The 16,302-nt window shown below is 45.8% G+C and overlaps 1 protein-coding gene and 1 long non-coding RNA gene across 2 annotated transcripts in view; one reads left to right on the forward strand and one right to left on the reverse strand.

Moving 5' to 3' along the window:
* The window catches only part of Stab2 (stabilin 2), a 181,219-nt gene that overhangs the window by 127,119 nt on the left and 37,798 nt on the right, over nt 1-16,302 (forward strand). Inside the window, exons 40-46 of the mRNA XM_052165556.1 lie at nt 1,600-1,645; nt 2,418-2,494; nt 3,609-3,734; nt 5,434-5,507; nt 7,211-7,282; nt 11,417-11,536; nt 15,901-15,948. Of these exons, the coding sequence (XP_052021516.1) occupies nt 1,600-1,645; nt 2,418-2,494; nt 3,609-3,734; nt 5,434-5,507; nt 7,211-7,282; nt 11,417-11,536; nt 15,901-15,948 (563 nt within the window). The remainder of the gene's footprint in view (nt 1-1,599; nt 1,646-2,417; nt 2,495-3,608; nt 3,735-5,433; nt 5,508-7,210; nt 7,283-11,416; nt 11,537-15,900; nt 15,949-16,302) is intronic.
* LOC127670950 (uncharacterized) lies at nt 9,779-11,480 on the reverse strand. Its single transcript, XR_007974654.1, has 2 exons — nt 11,365-11,480; nt 9,779-10,023 (listed from the first exon to the last, which is right to left on the reverse strand). It is a non-coding gene; the product is annotated as an uncharacterized LOC127670950 (long non-coding RNA).

Here is a 16,302-nt window from a genome sequence, read left to right on the forward strand (position 1 = left end):
CTTCTGTGCACAGCCCGCCAGGAGAGAGTTGGTCTCCCAGGAGCATGGACACAGGCTTACAGGCCCACAGGAGGGACAAGCTCCAGCCAGAGACAGCAAGACCAACTAGCACCAGAGATAACCAGATGATGAAAGGCAAGCACAAGAATCCTACCAACAGAAACCAAGGCTACTTGGCAACATCAGAACCCAGTTCTTCCACCATAGCAAGTCCCGGATACCCCAACACACTGGAAAAGCAAGAGTTGGATTTAAAATCACATCTCATGATGCTGATAGAGGACTTCAAGAAGGACATAAATAACTCCCTTAAAGAAATACAGAAGAACATGGGCCAACAGGTAAAATACCTTAAAGAGGAAACACAAAAATCCATTAAAGAACTACAGGAAAACACAAACAAGTGAAGAAAACCATCCAGGATCTAAAAATGGAAGTAGAAACAATGAAGAAATCACAAAGGGAGACAACTCTGGATGTAGAAAGCCTTGGAAAGAAATCAGAAGTCATAGATGCAAGCATCAATAACAGAATACAAGCGATAGAAGAAAGAATCTCAGGTGCAGAAGATACCATAGAAAAATCATTGACTCAACAGTCAAAGAAAATCCAAACAGCCTAGATCAGAACAGAAAGTCCTCCCGGCACATAATAATCAAAACACCAAATGCACTAAACAAAGAAAGAATATTAAAATCAGTAAGGGTAAAAGGTCAAGTAACTTATAGAGGCAGACCTATCAGAATTACACCAGACTTCTCACTAGAGACGAAAGCTAGAAGATCCTGGGCAGATCTCATACAGACTCTAAGAGAACATAAATGCCAGCCCAGATTACTATACCCAGCAAAATTCTCAATCACCATAGATGGAGAATCCAAGATATTCCATGATAAAACCAAGTTTACACAATATCTTTCCACAAATCCAGCCTTACAAAGGATAATAGATGGAAAACACCAACACAAGGAGGGAAACTACACCCTAGAAAAAGCAAGAAAGTAATCTTCTTCCAACCAGCAAGCCCAAAAGATGGTAACCACACAAACATAAAAATAACATCAAAATTAACAGGAAGCAACAATCACTATTCCTCAATATCTCTTAACATCAGTGGACTCAATTCCCCAGTAAAAAGACAGATTAACAGAGATATTTTTCATGTAAATCTTCAATTTTATCAGAAAAAAAATTTAATTCTACTTTCAATCAACTTAGAAATATATTTATGCCTAGCATTTTATCTGTATAATTTTCCATAAAATAGTCCATTTTAACGTGCTTTTTCTATATATTTCTTCAATTTTATCAGAAATATTTTCCATGTAAATCTTCAATTTTATCAGAAATGTTTATAATTCCACTTTCAATCAACTTAGAAATATTTTATGCCTACCATTTTATCTGTATAATTTCCCATGATCTTCAATTTTAACATGTTATTCTATATTTTTCTACAATTTTATCAGAAATACTTTCCATGTAAATGTTCAATTCTATCATAAAATGCTTTTACTTCCTTTTTCAATAAAAAAATAAATAAAGATAAAAAAATCTAAAAAAAATAATAATCACAGGGCAACTGATGTTCTTTTTCAGAGATCACAACAGACCACTGCAATGGGACCTGTCACACCAGTGCTAAGTAAGTGTCCTCTGACCTCTCGGGACAACACAGACTCAGTATTTCTCACTACAGGCCCTATCCTGAGGGAAGTGTTTTTCTGACACCCTTTAAGAGAATATCGGATAGATTTGAGGTAGAAACTGAATATCTCTGAAGAAACTGCCATCATCCAGCATGGCCAACAGGCAGCCAGTGACTTACCCAGCACATGACAAGAATGCCAATTGTCACCCCAGCCCATACCGTGAAAGAGGCTTTCACGGAGGGGGCATCAGCTTCCGTAAACCTTGCCCCCAGTCTGCAGCCGAGCCTAATGTAGCTTCTGATTCCTAACTGCCATGGGGCACATCCTCCTGTAATGAAAAGCCTGGTAGCTGGGGTTAGACCTGAACCCACAGTCATCCCCTCTCACTCTCAGTCACCATGGAACCTGGTGTCACTTCTTTCCTTCCTTCTAGCCTTGCTTTCTTTACTTATAAGTGGGAATAATAATTGCACTGACTCTTGGGGCTGCTGTCTCACCCTGGATGACCTGAATAAGCCCAAAGCTCAGCAAGGCACATGTGGAGCTGAGTGAGTGCCCTTCCTATGCATTCTGTGAGGTTTGCCTGGATTGGCTGTCTTTTACTGACTGTGATGGGGACATGGCAGGAAGCAACTGTCCCCTCAACAGTAGGCAGGGCCTTGAGTGCGTCATTGAGTTGGGGACTGGATGCTGGGTTGAAAGGAGTAAGTGGTATGAAGAACACCATGATTCTCTGAAGACGCCATTCACCCTTTCCCACTGCAGCTGCCTTCTCGATCTGGATGGGAAAGCCTCGTGCAGATGCGCCGCGGGATTCCGGGGGAATGGAACAGTCTGCACAGGCAGGTGGAGCGGGGATCTGCAAGGGGCTTGCGTGGGCTGAGCAAGCCGACGGGGCCTCAGGAGCTGGTGCCAGCCACTGGTGCTAGCTCACATGAAACTGACCAACCGATGGCACCCAGAGACAAGGAAGCCAGCTCTGTGTTGGTTCGGGATGGGCAGGCAATTACATGTGATTTTTACATGAAACTGCGCTGCATTTGCGCAGTGGTGCACAGCCTTGAGAGCACTAAGAATCGCCTCCTAGCTTTAAAAGCTGTAGATCTGATTGGCCAACGGTACAGCTGCGCCATTGGGACTAAGCCCTGGTTCTTCCAAGGTCCAGATTGTTACCTTACATGGGTGTTTAACTACCCTGAACCTTGGCTCGTTTGTCTCGGGGACGTTGCTTGCCCATGACTCTCACCATGTGCTCAGTGACAAGTTGTGGGTGGTAAGAGAATCATTGACCCTGGGGAGCTGTATATGATCCAGATCAGGCTTCTAAAGGCTAAGAGGTGTGAGTTGTTGCTCTCAAGGTACATAAGTGTATTCAGCACTAGAAAGGAAGAAACTCAGCAGCCTTTCTGATGCCGGGCACCAGGACAGATACCGCTCTCAGCCTTCATCAGAGAAACTTCTCTTTGCAATGAAGCTGACTGCAGAGATTCACGGATGTTGGGGGTGCTGAGAATCAGTGACAGAGGAGTGCTCAACCCTAAACGGGACATTTGTAGTCGCCCCCTAGGCTTAGGGAACACTGAGGAATAGGAAGCAGAAAGAATGTAAGAGCCAGAAGGTAGGGAGGAGAAGGGCCTGGGAAGAGCCTCTTCTGCACGGGACATGACTGTTGCAACCACGGTCTCAGCTCCAGCTGCCTGCACCGGGCCTGCCCAAGGCTGAGCCTGTTGTGAAGACATTTCCTTGATTAAGCTTCCCTCCTCTCTGACGACCACAGCTTCTGTCAAGTTGGCACGAAACTGTTGAGCACACTCCCTGTGTTGGGGAATTAGCCACAGAACTCCAATGCATGCTGGAGCTGTTCATCAGGCTCCCTTCTATCAATGCCTCGGGTTAAATAAAAATGTCTCCTCTGTCTGTTTCTCCTTCTGCTCTGGTCATCTCTCCCTTGTGTAGCCATCAACGCCTGTGAGATCGGCAACGGAGGCTGCTCAGCCAAGGCTGACTGTAAAAGGACCACCCCAGGAAGCCGGGTGTGTGCGTGCAAGGCAGGCTATACCGGAGATGGTATCGTGTGCCTCGGTAGGTGGCCATCCCCTTCCGTCAGGTGGAAATGGTGTCAGTCAGAGCCCTGTTAGAATGTTCCAGTGTGTGAGCTCTCCTTCTTAGCACTGCTGCTGGCATCATAATTCAGTACGCCTTGTCAAGCAAGCCTGCGGGTGTGTCAGTGAAGGGCGTGTCAATGAAGGGTGTGTCAATGAAGGGCGTGTCAATGAAGGGTGTGCCCACTGAGGCGAGAAGGTGCTTTGAATGGAAAGAGAAACCCTTCCTGTTTAAAACTTCTAGTGACAACTGAGTGCTGCACATCTTTGCTGTACAAATTTCCAAAAGGCTGGGGGTGGGGGTGGTAAGGAAAAGATAGCCTGGTCTACCAGGAGATAAATCTGAAGAGGGAAAGAGTATAAAGTCCTTTCCCTTTGGGGGCTCTTAGCATGCTAGGGTGAAGGTCACCTTCCCTTCTCTAGTGGCAGCTGGTAGGCTGTACTGGCCTGGACTTCTGGCCCAGCATAAGATTCTCTAGAGACAGGGACATCCAAACTATTTCTACACTACTCTATTTTGTTACATACCTGCTTTTTTAGGCATTTACATTTTTCGGTATTTTCACCAAAAAAAATATATATATAGTGTCTTATGATATACAGTGTTTGTACTTGATGGTGTAACAGAACAATTCCTTGAAAGTGGGTGTAACCCTGAAGCACACTTTGCCGATGGCATGCTCTAAGGTGTGCCCTGGGAAGCAGGCTGGACTTGAACTCCCCGGCAGGCAGGCAGTCGTGCTCCTCGCTGCACTCCCTCGCCGAGTGCTCGCTCTCCCTTTGCACTCTGCGCATTTTCATATTTTCCTTAGTCATTTAGGACTAAGCTGTGCAAATCACGTATTTGCCCCTAATAACTGAGTGTGAGTTTCCTAAGAATGAGGGCGGCTTGTGATGGAGCCACACACTGTTCCTGACTTGGGCGAGTTGATAATCTCTGTAATTCTCTAATTCTATTCACAGTGCAAGTCCATCAGGTGTCCCAGTGTTTCTCTAGGCGAGGTCTCTGGAGGACTGGTTGCTTGCAGTTATTGTCTTAGCTCTTTGGTCTGTTTCTTTGTTCTGTGTCTTTTATTTGGTGGTTGAGGATTCTTTTTTAATTACTATTAGATTCCACTTGAATATTCAAGACCAAAATGTCACAAAAGCTGGTGTCACATCCATTGCAGTATGTCGCAAGTGTCAAGGTTTCCATCTAGCCCTTGTTTATGATACACATTTTGACCGCTAGGCCGAAGCGCTGCCTGAGTTACCCCCTGTGTAGTCACGGCCCCTCTGCTACCATTAGCAGTCAATGGAGAGAGGCTTTAACACTGATTGGTCCACTCCTCGGAATGTCCTAAACTGAGCTCAGTTGATGCGTCCTCTCTAATTCAGTCTGTGGTGTGACATCGCAAATGATTGCATCTTCATTCTCAAGCCAACTCATTCATAGCGCCGGTGAGCTGGAGGTAGGATTTAAGATGCTGCCTCTGCCAGAATTAGCCAGTGCAGCGGGGAGGCAGCTTTGAGGGACCGTTCTTCCCCACTGAGTTACCTCTGCCTCCAAACTTCCAGAACCCTGAGTCCCTCATGGCTCCTGCTGCTCTTGGTCAGTTATCCAAGGGGGGACTTCCTCAAAATGCCTTTTCACAGAAATAAAGCCTGTGGCTCATGACACATGTTGACTTTTGTTTTAGAAATCAACCCGTGTTTGGAGAACAATGGCGGCTGTGACAGGCATGCAGAGTGCACGCAGACAGGGCCCAACCAGGTGAGGTGCCTCTGGCAGGCTTCTTGGGAGGAGACTCCTGTGTCTTAAGACCCAGGCCTAAGGGAAAGAAGGGTAGACAGGATGTTAGTCCAGCTGCAGCCAGAAATACTATAGGAGAGATACTGAAAGCATACTCTGGGGTATGCACATCTGCAAACCCCGTGTGGTCCTAGAAGTTTCACTAAAAACAATCCCCCTTCTTTCAGCTTTCTGATACCCCAAAATCCTCCCATTTTTCTTTGACTCTTGGCTCCATGCCAGAAGCTCACAGTTCAGACTTCTGCCACTTATATGGCCCCCAACACAGAGTTGTGCAGCTACCCTAGAACAAGCAAATTTGGAGGAGTAGAAAAAAATAAGAGAGCTCCAAGATAAGATGGTAGTCATGGAGCAGAGGCCTGCAGGGACCAACAGAGGAGCAGAGACCTGCACTTGCCTCCTCAGTCTCAGACACCTGGTGAACACACAGAATGGCCAGGCAGGGCAGTTCATATATCATAATACCTGGCAACAAGTCAGATATCCAAGACAAGTCCCCTGGAGTTCTCCGAGCCACTTGGGAGAATACAAGGCCACATCTCTCAATGGACAGATCAAGCAAGTGCCTAAAGCACCCTAAATTAAATTTTTTAAAAAGTGTGTGTCTGGGTGCACTCTTGTTCACTCATGTATGCATGTACATGTATGTGCATGTACATGTATGTGCATGTACATGTATGTGCATGTACATGTATGTGCATGTGTGTGTGAGTATGCATTGTATGAGCATTGTACTCATGTGTGTTTGTGTGTATGTATGTGCATGTGTTCACAAGCTACGTGTGTGTGCATGTGTCCATGAATTCCATGTGTGGAATGTACACATGCATTGCCCTGTGTGCACATGTGTGTGTAGTTGCATGTCTGTGTATGTACTTGTGCACACACAAGTGCACATCTAACCATCAGAAAATTTCAGCTGTCTCTGTTGGACTTTTACTCCCGTATTTTAGTGTCTCCATAGAGACTTTATATACATGGAATGAGGACCCACCTGTAAGATTTCTGCCCCCAGAGCCTATAGAGGTTTTCCTGCAGACCTAGAAGGCAGCAATGGGGAACCGCTCTAAGAATGGAGCGTCAGCTAAGAAAAGGTAGCTGGTAGGCCTTGGTAAAAGGTTTGGACAGTTGGGATCAATGGTGAATGAAGAGGAGGAGAAACAGTGAATACCTGCCCAGGTTGCCCAGGTTGCCCAGGTTGCCCAGGCTAGCCCCACCTGTGGATTTCTAACAAGTAGTCATCAGGCCTGAGGAGTCTGTTCCCCACCTCCTCGAGCTCCCAGCTGTCTCCCTGCCCATCGAAAGGGCATGGCTACTTGTTTTCCTGTGTACATCCCTGTGGGATGCAAAGTCTTACCCTCAGTGTATGCTAGCCCTGGTGTCTGACTTCATTCTTGATGGAGATAAGACAATAATTTCCTTTCCCCTGCACAGAGGTTAGGGGAAAATCAAAATATAAGTTATCCTGGAAACAAGGATAGGATGTGCATGAGATCTAGTACTCAAGTATATTAAACTAGGTATTATTACAAAAAATATTCAACGACAAAAACACTGTCCCTTGCATGCAACCCCTTCTGTAGTCAGCTTCCAGGCTGAGATCCCATGCACTGAGCAGGCCGCCCTGGCCTGGAATATGACCCTTTGCCTCTGCTCCTGCACAGGCCGTCTGTAACTGCTTGCCCAAGTACACTGGAGACGGAAAGGCCTGCACACTTATCAACGTCTGCTTAACCGTGAGTATGCTTCCAGCCGGGAGGCCCCCCCCCCCACCTTCTAGGGGATGCAGAGACCAGGGCTCTGTCCTCGGGATCTCAGAGCTGGTTCTGGGTAATGGGACTCACTTTTCCCCTGTGTGCCATGGTTGTGTGCGGAAGGATGGAGAGAACAGACTCTCCCCCACAGCCTGCCCCTTTGGCTGCCAGATTCTGAAGGGACCTAAGCACACAGAGTTGGTGTGGCATTCATCTGATGCAGGTATCCCAAAGCAAGCTGGACTAGTTTCCTAAGGTATGGGAGGTGCTGTAGAGCGCTCGTGAGTCAGCTAGCAAGCCTTAAGAAGCTGTTCAAAATCGTGTTCCTTAGCCACAGTGACTGGGTATGCTGCCTGGGTTTGGGTTTTGTTTATTCTTTATGTACCTAATGGGGAAGAAAGTCAGTTCAAATATGGACAAGCACAAGAAGTTATGCTGTGGAAAAGGAAAACGCAGTAGAAAGCGAGGTCTGAGAGGGTGGGGTGAACAAGTGGAGCAGGGAGTCCTTAGGGATAGGAAACTACTGAGAGGAAGCTAAGGGGACACGGGAGACTTAGAGATAGGAAACTACCGACAGGAAGCTTCAGTGGTTGGCACATATCATTACACACTCGTCAAGACTCACGAAATGCACACCGCACAAGTGGGACAACATGCAAGCTGTGGACGTTAAAACCAGTGTGTCAGTCCCAGCAAGTGCAAGGCCTTAATGGTGGGGAAAACAGGCACTGGCGGTGTCTCCATAGGAAAGTCTGCACTTTCCACCGATTTCCTGTAAGCCTTAAACAGTTCTTAAAATCAATTAGTTAAACAAAACCCTGAAACGTTCATATGAAGACAACTGTCCATTCTTCACCTGCCTTTCACACACAACACATGTGCACACATGCACACACCTGAATGTAGCGTCTACCACCAGACTTGGTGCTATCTCCCTTACGTGAGCTGTCTTCTGTAATATTAAGGAGAGTGTGCCCAAGGGAGCACACATGTTTTTTAAAAGGTCCTACTTATCTCAGATATGTTATCCTGTATCAATAGACATCTAGAGAGATTTCAGGATCCAGGGGCATGAACTCCATGATCTCTATACAAACAGCCTCACGGCAGTCCTGTTACAAGCAGCCAGCATACCTCCCCAAAATATACCTACTGATTCTCCCATGACTTTTTGACTGTAGACTGGCTCTGTGCTGTACCAACCAAGCAGGATCTCACTGAGTCTGAAACTGGGTAAAGTATCCCCTGCTGTCCAACCTACTCTGGGCCCATACCTCCAGTGGAGTAAGAGGTTCCGTAAGCCTGACACCCTGACGTGTCACATCTAGGGCACTGCGGTCATCCAGGCCTCTGACAATGTGACATTTATATCCACTGGTGCTCATTCTGCTGCCTGATGGGACAAGAACAATTTAATTGCCCTCCAGTTTGCTGATGGAAAGATTCTAGCAGTGAGTTATTTTCCAAGACATCATAGTTTCATTTCCTGTTGCATGATAAAATACCCTAACACAGCAAACAAGGCCAAAGGTGGTTATCTTGGTCACAATCCCAGGTCACAGTCCCCCACTGCAGAGAAGTCACAGTGGCGGGAGCTTGAGAGAACTGGTGACGGTTATATCCACAGCCAAGATCAGAGAGCCATCAACTGATGCATGTTCTCCTTTGCTGAGTCTGGATTGACAGTTCAGACCATCACAATAGGGCTGCTGCAAAATGTAACCACTGGCTGGGGACAGAAATTTAGACAGGATTCGCCAGGGCTAAAATCTAAAACTGGTGACAGCAAGGGTGTTTCTGAAGGCTCTGGGGCAGAACCCTCCTTGCCTCTTGCAGCTGCTGGGGACTCCAGTATTCCTGGCTGTAGCTGCAAACTGCAGTTTCTGTCTGTGTCTCTGTCTCTGTCTCTCTCTCTCTGTCTCTCTCTCTTTCTGTGTGTGTGTGTGTGTGTGTGTCTTTCTCTCTCTCCACCTCCATGTCTGTCTTTTGTCCTTACACAGACACCAGTGAGTTTAAAACCTCATCTCAAGACCCCCTAATGACATCTATGAAGATGTTTTTCTAAAGAAAGTCACAATCACAGACAGGTGACCAGGGGCTTAAGAACCCAGCCATGTTTGGAGTAGATACAATCTTCCCTGCCTCTGGCTGGCCGGAAGAAAGATCCTTATCTGAGACCACAGAGGGAGTATAGACAAAACCAGAGCCCGACCGTGTCTGTCTACCCTTGACCCTCACTGTGGACTAAGCACCTTGATGCCCTGTTTCACATGTGCACTTCCAGTGGATGCTGCCAGAACCAAATGGACCACTGTCGTGGAAGCCTCCCTCTCCGAGCACCTCCATTTGCCTCCTTATTTTTGCCTCGCCAGCTCAGGAGAACAATGGCATCTGCATGAAGAGACCATAAGGACAATAAAGAAGCTAGGACACAGGCAGTGGGATGTGGGGCTGTTGTTAGAACACCACTGGCTCTACTTGATAGCAGTTCTTCTATGTTATTTTGGCCAAAGACTCAGAACACAGTTGCCCAGGAGGCCCAGAGGCTATTTGCTGCCCTCTTGGAAGCGTTTGTTCAGGAATTAGCATAGTTCAACTCCAAAGTCATTAGGGACTGGACAGGGAACCGCAGCAGGAAGCTGGAAGACTCGGACCTTCTCTAAGGAGCACCATCTCCTGAGCCTCAGATCCTTGATGCTCTGAGCAATGCCATCCAGTGTTAGCTGCGTAAGAACAATAGAAATTTTAATGTGAATTTTTCCAGTTTTTAAATTATAGTAATCATTCAAAGGAGAAGGCAAAAACTCTTTAAACATCAGGATAAGCAAACAAAATAGTTGTGGAGCTGCCCAAGAATCATGCATTTCTCCCCAAGTCCTACGGCCAAGAACCAGGCAATAGAGCCATCTGTGAGGTAGTTCTACACCTCTGTCTGCTAGAGCTACTGCATCAGAATCCTCGAGACTGGGTAATTGAGCAGAAATTTAATTCTCATCTTCTGAAAGCCCAAGGTCAAGATGCTAACTTGTGGTACAGGCCTTCTTGGTGTGTCATAACAGGGCTGAGTGAGCAAAAATAAGGGAAGGTAAGAGAGAGGAGGGTGGATTGAGAAAGAAAGAGAATGAACCCACACAAGAAGGGAAGAAGGCTGAGAGGCACACGGAGCTAGGGCTGATGCCACTTCCAATAGTAGAGAGCACTTTGTGAGGACGGGAAGGAGTGGGTATGTGGTCAGAGAACAGGTATCCAAGACCACACGGAGCGAGTGTCCTCCACGAGGGGAGAACTGGGGCTCCCAGACCTCTGGAGAGGACCGCGATCAAGAGGGCTGTGACCACACTGGACTCTTCTGTGTTTATTGTCTCGGGGTAGGATTCTGGGATGCGGACAACCATTTTACTTAGCACATATTTTGGAAAAGAGTCCAGGGGACAGGAAGATTAGCAGACTGCATTAAGAAGTCTGTCTGATGGCTCCTCTGCGCCTCCCTGGGTCTGCTTTTCCTGGCTCGGAGCTCCTTCCTCAGTGGAGCCCGCTCAGGAACAGAGGCTGTGGAGATATCGCATGGAGGCTCACTTCTGCTGTGTTTGTATTTTAGCCTGCTCTTCCACGGTCTTGAGCTCTTGAGCACAAGGCAATAGGTTCCATTTTACACTGGCTTTCTGTCATCTTTCCTATAACCAAATCAGAGTTTGGCCTAAACATGGGAAATGTCAAACATATGCAGTGCTTATCCACAGAGGGCTAGAGATCTGGTTATACAAGCCTGCTGTCTCGTGACTGTCTCGTGATAGAAGGCTACGTAAACAATGGCCCACAACTACGGGGCTGTAAGGCAAGTCCAGGAAAGGCAAGGAAGACTGATCAAAGTTGGAGAGTAAGACAAAATATGTACATGTGCTTATGTCTGTGCGAGTGCCCGTGCCTGTGCATGTGCATGTGTGTGCATGTTGCTAGGGATTTGGCCCAGCCTTTGCACATGACAGATAAGTATTCTACCACTGAATTGTCATATTCAATAAATCTCAGCCCAAAATTGCTTAGCATAAAAATGGCAAACTTACCGCTCTGATTGAACCCCTCCTCCACCTTTTGACTGTGTTTTTATTTTACCAGAATAACGGTGGCTGCAGTCCATTTGCCTTCTGCAATCACACAGAACAAGATCAAAGGATATGTTCCTGCAAGCCAGACTACACAGGTGATGGAATTATCTGCCGCGGCAGCATCTACAAGGTAAGGACAAGTCTCCAGGAAGTCAGCTCCAATTCCCAAACTGCTGAGAATCTCAGTTGCCCCGGCAATTGCCAATCAGTTGCAATGAAAAGAACTTTGTCTGCCCAGGGAAATTCCTATGACCTGGGGAGGGAGGATGTCACAATTAAGACTGGCATAGCTCTGGAGTCAGCAACGTCTGGGTTTGGAGTTGAGCCCTGCCCGGGAGTAGCACTGTGACATGGAGTGTGTCACTTTTCCTCCTTGATCTTTTTTATAATGTATTTTTTATTTATTGTTGGAGGGGTTGCTGAATGAATTATTATTTGAGGGGTAAACATGTTTGGAAGTCAGAGGACAACTTTATGAAGTCAATTCTCCTTTACGTCAGTTCCAGGGATTGAACCCAAGTCTCCAGGCTTCCTTGGCAAGGGTTTGACCCACTGAAACCTCCCCTTGTCTGTGATGTCACTTTCCTATGCACCACTCTGCATTTGGAAAAGAAACCGATATGGACACCAAATCTATCAAGTTATTACAAAATTAAGTATGGTGATAGATGTCAGGAGCACAGAGCATGCAGGAATGCCAAAACATTGCCGTGCTTTGGGTTGGTGTGTGAAGAGACCTATGTGGTATGTGTGGTATACTCACAGAATGAGATGACTGTGGGACATATATGTGATGTAATATGAGTGTGGATGCATTGTGTGTAGAGTGGCATGCATATCCAGAGCATGGTGACTATATATGATATACTATGTGTGGTATGTGGATGTGTGGCATGGTGTGTGGATAGTGTGTTTATAGTGTATAATATATGTGTGGTATATGTATGTGGTATGCAGTGGATGGAATGAGTGGTATATATGGCATGTGTATATGGGAAATTGTGTGTGTGTATGTGTGTATGGCATATGGGGTATGTGTGTGTGTATGATATATGTTGTTTATGTCTATGTGTATTTTGTATGGTATTGTGTAGTATATGGTGTGTACAGTTTATGGTGTGTGTGTGTGTGTGTGTGTGTGTGTGTGTGTAGTATATATAGTGTGTCTATGTATGGAATATGGTGTGGTGTATGTGGTGTATGGTGTGCATAGTATATGGTATGGGTATACTATGGTATATATGTCTGTGTATGTTGTATATTGTATATCCGGTACATGGTGTGTATACTATATGATGGATATGTATATATGTGTCTTAGTCAGGGTTTCTATTCCTGCACAAACATTATCACCAAGAAGCAAGTTGGGGCAGAAAGGGGTTATTCACCTTATACTTCTGCATTGCTGTTCATCACAAAAGGAAGTCAGGACTGGAACTCAAGCAGGGTTGTAAGCAGGAGCTGATGCAGAGGCCATGGAGAGATGTTCCTTACTGGCTTGCTTCCCCTGGTTTGCTCAGCCTGCTCTCTTATAGAACCCAAGAATACAGCCCAGGGGTGGTACCACCTACAAGGGGTCCTCCCCCTCCTTGATCACTAATTGAGAAAATGCCCCACAGCTGGATCTCATGGAGGCACTTCCCCAACTGAAGCTCCTTTCTCTGTGATAACTCCACCCTGTGTCAAGTTGACACACAAAACCAGCCGGTACAATTGACCCCTTGTCAACTTGACACACAAACACATCACTATTAAGCCTCAATCCTTACTTTCTTATTCATCCCCAAGATCTAAATAACTTGAAAAGTCCCACCGTCTTTACATATTAAAAGTTCAATCCCTTTAAAATAACCAATATCTTTAAAATTCAAAGTCTTTTAAAAATTCAAAGTCTCTTAACTGTGGACTTCACTAAAATACTTTCTTCCTTCAAGAGGGAAACATATCAGGGCACAGTCACAACCAAAAGCAAAACTCAAACTCCAGTGGTTCAATGTCTGGGATCCAACTCACCATCTTCTAGGCTCCTCCAAGGGCTTGGGTCACTTCTCCAGCTCTGCCCTTTGTAGCACTCAGCTTGTCTTCTAGGATCCAGCGGCCTGTACTCCACTGCTGCTGCTGTTCTTGGTGGTCATCTCATGGTACTGGCATCTCCAAAACACTGCTGTCTTCTGCTGTAACTAGGCTTCACCAATAGCCTCTCATAGGCTCTCTTCATGGTGACAAGCCTCTGCTCCTATGCATGACCCCTTCAAGTCCTGGGCCATCAATTGCAACTGAGGCTGCACCTTCACCAGTGGCCTTCCACGGCCTCTCACAATGCCAAGCCTCAGCTGCTTTTCATGACCCCTTCATGCCTTCAAAACCAGTACCACCTGGGTGACTCTTACACAGTACTAAGTCCAGCCACAGCGCAAAATACAACTGTGGCTATCTCTAGAACACAGCCTCTGTGCTCTCAGAAAACACTTCCCAGAAGATTTTACCTTAGTGATGCTGGTCTCTTCTTAATCACTGCTAATTTCTTAGCTCCAGCTAACCAGTATCAATAGTCCCAGTAACACAAAGATTTGCTTTAGTGGTTCTGGTATCTTGTTAATCAAAGCTGATTCTTCAGCCCCAGCTAACTAAAACCACAGAATTTTCACAATCAAAGCATGGCCCCTTTTAGAGTCTTTAATCTTCCCTCTGAAATTTCACAAGCCAGACCTCCAGCTTCTGCACTGTTCTTAACATTTTCTTCCAAGCTCTTACAGAACTTTCCATAGAGCTCTTAATATTCTAATGGCTTTTCTAGCTCAAAGTTCCTAAGTCCTTCCACAGTACTCCCCCAAAACATGGTCAAGTTGTCACAGGAATACCCCACTATGCTGGTACCAATTTGTCTTAGTCAGGGTTTCTATTCCTGCACAAACATCATGACCAAGAAGCAAGTTGGGGAAGAAAGGGTTTATTCAGCTTACACTTCTGCATTTCTGTTCATCACGAAAGGAAGTCAGAACTGGAACTCAAGCAGGTCAGGAAGCAGGAGCTGATGCAGAGGCCATAGAGGGATGTTTCTTACTGGCTTGCTTCCCCTGGCTTGCTCAGCCTGCTCTCTTATAGAACCCAAGAGCACCAGCCCAAAGGTGGTACCACCCACAATGGGCCCTCCCCACTTGATCACTAATTGAGAAAATGCCCCACAGCTGGATCTCATGGAGGCACTTCCCCAACTGAAGCTCCTTTCTCTGATAACTCCAGCCTGAGTCAAGTTGACACACAAAACCAACTAGTACAATATGTGTCGTATGGAGGGTATGTAAGGTATACATCTGTGGTATATGTGTGCTTCTGTATGTATGTGTGTATGTGTAGTATATGATATGTGTTGTATATGAGGTTTGTGGCAGATGATATATATGTGTGTGTATGTTTGTGATGTATGGGGGTGTAGAGGGATATATCCATGGTGTATGTATGCTTCTCTGTGTGTGTATGAGTGTGTGTGTGCATAATGTATGTGTTGTGTATGAGGTATGTGGCAGATGATATATGTATGTATATATGTTTGGTATTTGATGTGTGTATGTGGTGTCTGGGATTATGGGGGTATCTGAGGGGTGTATGTATGTGTGTGTGTTTTGTCTAGAATGTATGTGGGTTGAGAGTGGAGAGGGAATAAGTGGTGTGGTATATGAAATGTGTGTGGCACATTTATCATGTAGATATGTGTTGATATATGGGGTGTGAGTTTGTGTATGTGTATGCATGTGTATGTGTATGTATGTGTGTGTGTGGTGGATGTGTTATATGAAATGTGTGTGGTATATTTGTGGTAGGCATATGGAGTGTATGGGGGTGTGTATGTGTAATGTATAGAGAGGTGTGGTGTATGGTGTGTGTGTGTGTGTGTGTGTGTGTGTGTAGTATATGGGGAAGTCCGGTGTATGGTGTATGTGTGTGTAGTATAGTGTAGTATATGGGGAGGTGTGGTGTATAGGGTGTGTATGTGTGATATGTGTGTGTGTAGTGTAGTATATGGGGAGGGGTGGTGTATAGGGTGTGTATGTGTGATATGTATGTGTGTGTGTGTGTGTGTGTGTACACTCGTGCTTTCCCTCCCATCTGCCTACACTGCAGAAAGAGGTGGCATGATACTTTTTAATTTCTACATATTATAAACACTCAGAAAATTGCCTTAAAGAGAGACTGATCAGCGTTCATCATGTCAGGGAAGCCAGTTCTGCCATTAACAATACCTGACCTTTACAAGATTTCATCTATATTTGACATGTTTTGTAAAGATTTGAGCTCCATCCAAAATGCTTGTAACGCGTTCTGTGGACGCAGTGTGCCGTGCAGTCATTCTGAGCATACACCACAAGCCCCTCAGTGAGGGGAGAGGAGAACCAGCACCTGGCTTTCCTGCAGCCATGCCGTCCCAGCACAGCTCTGTATTCCTGTGTGTCAGTCACAGCTGAAATGTTGACCTTTCCTGGTCCTTGTTTGCAGGAACTCCCTAAGAACCCCTCAACGTCCCAGTATTTCTTCCAGTTGCAGGTAAGCAAGTGTGTGTATTCTTCTGAGGCATGTACCAGGCCTGGATTCAATTCCCACCACCAGAGTGTGTGTGTGTGTGTGTGTGTGTGTATCTGTGTCTTTGTGTATATGTATTGAAATATATGTGTATACATATGTACACATACATATGTCAACATGCCATGCTGCCAGCAAGATATTAGATAAATTATAGCTTCTGAAGTCAGGGAGAGCAGAAGAAAGTTTGGAACTAAGTTGTACTGCACCTGCCCAGCTGTTAGACAGTTGTGAGCTCCGTCTCTCAGGCCTCAAGTGTAATTAAACGGTTAATGTTTGCAACTCTAATCACATCCAAACATTGGAAGGGTACAGTGA

The sequence above is a fragment of the Apodemus sylvaticus genome, chromosome 20 (genome assembly GCF_947179515.1).
Source record: "Apodemus sylvaticus chromosome 20, mApoSyl1.1, whole genome shotgun sequence".
In the NCBI taxonomy this organism is placed as follows: domain Eukaryota; kingdom Metazoa; phylum Chordata; class Mammalia; order Rodentia; family Muridae; genus Apodemus; species Apodemus sylvaticus.